Source organism: Rosa chinensis, chromosome 5 (assembly GCF_002994745.2).
Source record: "Rosa chinensis cultivar Old Blush chromosome 5, RchiOBHm-V2, whole genome shotgun sequence".
NCBI classification, from domain to species: domain Eukaryota; kingdom Viridiplantae; phylum Streptophyta; class Magnoliopsida; order Rosales; family Rosaceae; genus Rosa; species Rosa chinensis.
In genome coordinates this window covers 70,993,518-71,000,781 of record NC_037092.1, presented here as the reverse complement: position 1 = coordinate 71,000,781, position 7,264 = coordinate 70,993,518, and the positions used below count along the sequence as shown (strand labels likewise).

Here is a 7,264-nt window from a genome sequence, read left to right as displayed (position 1 = left end):
GTAATTTTGTGTTCAATTGCGACAGTTTTACCTCTTGTCGTCGCAAAACTTATATGTATATGTACTTTACCAAAAAAAAAAAAAAACTACGGAAAGAAGCCGTGGCAACACATAAATGTCACTGTATTACTCTTTTCTAATATTGGTATGGTGTGCATGGACATAAGATAAAATTTTCAATTTAATTACAAAGACGTTGGCCTATACCAATTTGCCTCCTAAAGTTGTATGACTTATACATTGCATTTAAATTATTGATGTTCATTCTAAAGCAACCATGAATTGGAAAATGAATTTGGAGAAACCAACAGCTCGATGGAGAGATTGTAATTTTTATGGTGGTTGTAAAAAATCCAGCCAATTTGGTTCTTGTTTCAAACTTGATCAACTAGGTCAAATTTAGTTATTTTTATAAACCTATATTTATATATCATACACTCCAAAGGGCAACTTTTATCAATTCAAAGAAAAATAGAAAATCCACCATTGGATGAGATTATTACAATAAATTATGAGTGTGGTAAAAAATTTAGCCAATTTCACCATATTTTCGAATCCAATCAAATTGATTAACCGTAATCACTTGTATGTCTTCTTGGTTAACCGATGACGTGACGACCGTGAAACGTGCTTATTTTTTCACTTCACGTTTGTAAATATTCCATCGATGGATGTGCATGGACATAAGATAAAAATTTCAATTTTAATTACAAAGACGTTAGCTTATACCAATTTGCCTCCTAAAGTTGTATGACTTATACATTGCTTTTAAATTGTTGAGGTTCATTCTAAAGCAACCATGAAGTGAAAAATGAATTTGGAGAAACCAACTACTCGATGGAGAGATTGTAATGTTTTATGGTGGTTGTAAAAAATCCAGCTAATTTGGTTCTCGTTTCAAATTCGATCAACTAGGTCAAACTTAGTTACTTTTATAAACCTATATTTATATATCATACACCCCAAAGGGAAACCTCTATCAATTCAAAGAAAATGGGAAAACCGACCGTTGGATGAGATTATTACAATAAATTATAAGTGTGGTAAAAAATTTAGCCAATTTCACTATATTTTTGAATCCGATCGAATTGGTCAACCGTAATCTTGGCACTAGCCCAAATTTTTTTCCCTCTTTATTGTTTTCTTTTGTCCAAATTTCCTACTAACAAAACAGCCCTAATTTTTTCCCTCTTTTTCCCAAAGTCCCAAACATCACCGCGCGCTCTCTCTCTGTCTCTCTCGCCCAGAACCTCACCTCTCTCTCTCTCTCTCTCTCTCTCTCTCTCTCTCTCTCTCTCTCTCTCTCTCTCTCTCTCTCTCTCTCTCTCTCTCTCTCTCTCTCTCTCTCTCTCTCTCTCTCTCTCTCTCTCTCTCTCTCTCTCTCTCTCGCCCAGACATGTTATCTTGAGGTGCTTGAGAGTAACCCCAGACATGAGGATTGGCTAAAGGTATGTAATGAAGGAGTTAGTTATTAGATCATATTATTGTATAACTAACTAATACATGTAATAGTACACATATATATATATATATATATATATATAATATGAAAGAGTGATTGACCTCCTCGGTAATTATTCATTTTCATGAAGTGAATGGTAAATTGTAGGGCTGGACTCGGGTCGGTTTTTCAATGTCAAGGACTGAACCCGGAACCGAAACCGATAACTGATTTTCGGTTCGGGTTTGATGTTTTTTGTATGAAGAACCGATGCAGAACCGAACCGACCTTTCTCGGGTCGGTTCCTCGGTTTTTCGGTTCCATTCCAGATCGGTCTCATTCTCGGTTTTTCGGTTCCAAACTCGGATCGGTTCCAAGTTCGGTTCCTCGGTTTCCCGGTTCCATTCCAGATCGGTTCCATTATCGGTTTTTCGGTTCCAAACTCGGATCGGTTCCAAGTTCGGTTCCTCGGTTTTTCCATATAGAAACACTGCTTTTCAGCTGTTTCTACTTTCTAGTTTTCACTTTTCCTGATTTCCATACATACATTCAAATGATTCAATATATCACAATTTATTCACTCATTCAAACTCAATACGGTATCTACAATATACATATTTAACAATCAACATCAACATAGCAAATTAACAATTTCCTGCAAACTCCCAAACTGTCAAAGCATGAAAGTGATGAAAGCATTAAACTATCCAACAATCAAAAGTTCAAAACTCTCAAACTATCAAACACAAACAATCAAAAGTTTCACATGCATAAACTGCAAACTCAAAGTCTCACATGCAGCAAATAAAACTAAACAATAAAGTGAATAAACTTAGTCCAAATTAAACAATGCAGCTGCATCAATTTGCAGCAAACTTAAATACTGAAAACTAAATCAATTTGCAGCAAACTTAAATACTGAAAACTAAATCAATTTGCTGCATCATTTTTTCTGTCTTTTCTTCTTGGTTGTAGGGGCTGAAGCTGAAGCCTCAGAACTCTTGGTTACTCTGCCACTAGGTGCAGATGCAGATGCAGATGCAGCAGCGATAGTGTTCTTGCCCTTCTTATCATTCTCTCTATCCTTTTTTTCATAGTCTGCACAATGTCAAAACTCAAAACAGTAAATCACATAGATTTTATAACTAATTTCTTGTACCATATTCAAAAATAGTAAACTAAAAACATCAAAAACACATACCTGCTTCAATCTGTTCATATGACTCTATTTCCTCTATAGTTGGAATGTACTCCAACCCCATAATGGCATCAGCCTTCAACCAATTTTGAAGACATATCAGTTTTTCAACTGTTTTTGGGTTTAAAGAGCTTCTATATGGATCTATTACCCTTTTCCCAGTGCTGAAACTTGACTCACTTGCAACTGTTGACACTTGTATGGCTAATATGTCTCTAGCCAATGATTGCAAGTTGGGATATTTACCTCCATTAAGCTTCCACCAATCCAAAATCTTCCAATCATCATTTTCAGCAGGTTTTTCTATAGGGTCCAGCAAATATCTATCAACTTCATGTCCCACCACAACATCATTATTCTGTTCAAGCTGCCTATTCCAGTCTTCTTGCATAACAGCCCTCTTCCCACTAAGAATCCTTGCTCTACTTCTAGTCTTACTAATAGATGTGTCACTAGTAATAGGATCTTTACCCTTAGCCTTGGATGGTCCACCATGTGAACCATTAGACTGCCCATACAAGTCACACAAGTCTACCATAAGCTGCTTTACTTCATCACATTTCTTCTTGATCTCCCAATCACACAAATTCAACATTGTTTCACACAACCAACTAATATTTCTCAATTTATACCTAGGATCTAAGACCAAAGCAACTAGGAAGAGTTGGTTCATGTCATCTAAGTTCCCAAAATACTTGGAATACTTGGCCTTCATCTTGACTGCCATGTCGTACAAGACTTTGTCTGCTTCACTTGAATCAGGCCCTACCCCAATAGAACTGAGATCTTCAAGCTCTGCTTCAATAGTAACAATATCATGGAATGCCTTGTGTGAAGTGGGGGTAAGTGAAGCACTAACATTAAGGGTCACATCATAGAACACTTTCAAAAACTTCACAAAAACAGCTGCATTGTCCCAATCTGCATCACTTGGTGGCCCTACCCTTTTTACAGCCACTTTCTTCTTTTTACTCTGATTTTCAGTTTCATCATCATCTTCAACTTCCTCCTCTTCATCAAAGTAGCTTTTGTACCTTGAATCCTCCTCATCCTTCAATCTATCAAATGCTTTTTTCAACTCCAAAGCTGTGTCCAACATAAGAAAGGTGGAATTCCACCTTGTTGGAACATCTAAGATGCAAATCTTATTGCATTCAACTTTCTCCTGCTCTACACAGCTTTTAAATTCATCTAACCTAGCACCCGAACTTCTAACATATCTCACAGCATTCCTTATACTAGACACTGACCTCTCCATCATATTCAGTCCACTCTTCACAATTAGGTTTACAATGTGAGCCAAACATCTCACATGCATAAACTTACCTTCAAAGATTGGTTTTATGTCCCAATTGCACATTTTCTTCCTAACATAATCAATGGCATGCTTGTTGGCAGAGGCATTGTCAACAGAAATTGTTAAAACCTTCTCTATTGACCAATCAATCAAACACTTCTCTAAGATTTTTCCTATGGTTACACCTTGGTGGTTTGGAACCACACAAAAAGCAAGCACTCTTTTGTGCATCTGCCATCCCCGATCAATAAAATGGGCAGTAATCACCATGTAGTTTATATTCTGACAAGAAGTCCAAGTGTCTGTTGTCAAACAAACACAATGTGACTTCAATTCCCTCCTCAACTCCTCCTTCTTGGCATCATACATGCCTAGAAAGGTTTTGACTATGGCTTTCCTACCTGGGACTTTAAACAAGGGTACAGCAACACTACAAAAATAATTAAACCCCGGTTTTTCAATAAAACTGAATGGTAGCTCATCGACAACTATCATATGAGTTGCAGCTTCCACACAATTATCTTGTGACCAATTCACACTAACCAAACTACTCTGACCTCTTTTTCCATCACTAGTCAAAACTTGTTGGCTAGATTCTATATTAACTCTACCAGGGTATTTCTTACACACTATCTCAATGTGTTTCCTAAGAGTAGATGTGCCATTTTCATATGAATTGCATGCTAAATGAGTTGTACAGTACTTACATTGAGCCCTCTTAGTATGGCCAACCACTTTCTCTACTCCATCAACAGTCTCAATCAAAGGATGATCCACTTTCGTGAAGTGATCCCAGACATCCGACCTCTGCCTGCCTTTCTTCTTCTCTCCTCTTCTTCTCTTGGCAACAGAGCTCCGAGCAGTAGAAGCTTTTGTTGGTTTACTGGAAGTTGGAGCAGTGTTGTTGGCTGCTAGTTGAGATGTTTCAGGGTTGTTGTTTGCAACCACAATTTCATTGGAAGCGGCTGGTTCAAAATTGGAAGCGGATGGGTCAGAGGAGCTAGCAGATGCTTCGGACATGGAATTAGATCTCCAACTCCAAGGCAGTAAGCAAGAAGCAATCTGTACCTACAAATTCTGCGACTCAGATCCACGAAAGTAGGTCAAGATTTCCTGCCAATCCGGATAAACATGACCAAATTAGCTAAATTGTAAACACAGGACACCAAATTGACTAAAAAGCAAGGCCAAATTAAAAGTTTAAAACAGACCTGATTAGTATATGCATTGCTACACATGAAGATTCCTCTGACAATCTGACCAGTCCCTCCTGCAATCTGACCAGTCAACAACATTTAAAATTAACATCAAGATCAAATCAGTTAAAATCGATCAAACATATGTATACCGTAAAACATCCTATACCCAACAGATTAGAAATTAATTTCTAATATATGTATACCCAACAGATTAATTTCTAATAAACTCAGTTCCAAAAGTAACAAAAGCAAACTTTGAACATTTGAACTTGCAAACTTAAAAAAAGTCGAGCACACTTCACTAGTTCACTGGCACTAAAGAACCTATTTTGATCATTTGTACAAGCTCAAGGGAATGGACTGGTATAGTGGTTTTATGTCCAGTTTCCACACAAATCACACATACAAGTTCACACATTAACAAACACAATCATCTACGAATCCAAACCGCCACTGCAATTCCACTCAACCACACAGACCCTCACGAAGCAACTTCTCATCCATTTCCAAAACCAAATTTCTCATCTTCTAAAACAGTAACAGTACTATCTCAAAGTTTTCAAATTCTCATCATCAATAGGCCGAAAACCAAAAGAATCCCCCAAAGATACAAAACCAACACTACAGCCAATATAACCAAGTGGAACTCCAGTAAACAAAGAAAAACAAAATGGAAGTATAGCTCCTCTGTTATTCTTGTAACCACTGATCAAGGGAACTACAATGACAACTACAATTTATTGCATCAAAACTGAAACACTAAATACAATCACATGAATACCAAAACCATAGAAGAGTAATTAAACCCATCAAACAAAATCACAAACACATGAAGTCTGCAAAAAAAATTCAACCATAGAAGACTATCTTCCCAACTCGGCCGAATCAACCTAGTCAACTATACCCATTCAAAATCGAAGTATTTCCCACAAGATTAAATGGAAATCCAAGTATTGAACCCAATTGTACAGATTAGTTGGTATTAGAATTCAGAAACTCAGAAGAGAAGAAGAGGAGGAGCGGGGCTCGGAGAGGGAGAGAGAGATAGTGAGATACCTAGGCGGAGACCGGAGGACGTCTGGGTTTCGACGGAGGTCGTCTGGGTTTCGATCTTCTATTACAATCGAGCCGAGGACGACTGGATCTGGATGAGCAGAAGGAGCGACGAGGACGACTGGACGAGGACGACTGGACGACTGGATCTGGATGAGCAGAAGGAGCGACGAGGACGACTGGACGACTGGACGAGGACGACTGGACGACGACTGGATCTGGATGAGCAGAAGAAGCGACGAGGACGACTGGACGACTGGACGAGGACGACTGGACGACTGGATCTGGATGAGCAGAAGGAGCGACGAGGACGACTGGACGAGGACGACTGGACGACTGGATCTGGATGAGCAGAAGGAGCGACGAGGACGACTGGACGACTGGACGACGACGAGGACGACTGGACGACTGGACGAGGACCGGATGACTGGATTGATCGATGTATGATGAGGGAGAGGCCCGAGCGCCGTTTGTGTTTCGAGAGACAGAGAGAGTGAGAGTTTGAGGGAACTCGGGAGAGTCGAAGAGATAAGTCAGATAGGGTTTTGATCGAACGGTTAGGATATTATGAGAAGAGATGGAAGGCTCTGATTGCATTTGGAAGGCCCGATCACATGAGAAAGGGTCTATTTTACATAAATAAGCTCACCACTAATGTCTACTTATACAGTGACATGTGTAATTCGGTTCCAAGGATGTTTTAAAAACAAGAACCGGAACCGAACCGATCATATGACTCTAGGAACCGAACCGAAAAAATTTGTATACATATGTTGTAGAACCGAACCGAACCGAGAATTTCGGTGCGGTTCGGTGCGGTTCCATCGGTTTTACGGTTCCAAATCCCAGCCCTAGTGCTCTTAGTTTTAAGTCTTCCGCTGGGTAGTGAGTTGTGGTGGGTGTGTTTACTTATTGAATTGTCATTCAGTTTGATTTGTAAACTATCTGTAATGTAATATGTGACTCTAAAGAACGAGTCGGTATTGACATTGTGAGTTCAGTTTGTTTGTTGCTTAGTTTAAATGATAAATTTTCTATATGTGTTTTCTTGTGTTTGTTCTCGCGTTTCGGATTTG

General features: G+C 38.9%; 1 protein-coding gene across 1 annotated transcript; it reads right to left on the bottom strand.

Annotated features, from left to right (window-relative positions):
- Positions 1 to 5,004: 5,004 nt before the first annotated feature.
- Positions 5,005 to 6,785, bottom strand: LOC112163969. Its single transcript, XM_024300223.1, has 4 exons — positions 6,257 to 6,785; positions 5,747 to 5,865; positions 5,148 to 5,213; positions 5,005 to 5,049 (listed from the first exon to the last, which is right to left on the bottom strand). Exons 1-4 carry the CDS (start codon positions 6,783 to 6,785, stop codon positions 5,005 to 5,007), a joined length of 759 nt encoding a protein of 252 aa, XP_024155991.1.
- Between the last annotated feature and the right edge of the window lie 479 nt (positions 6,786 to 7,264).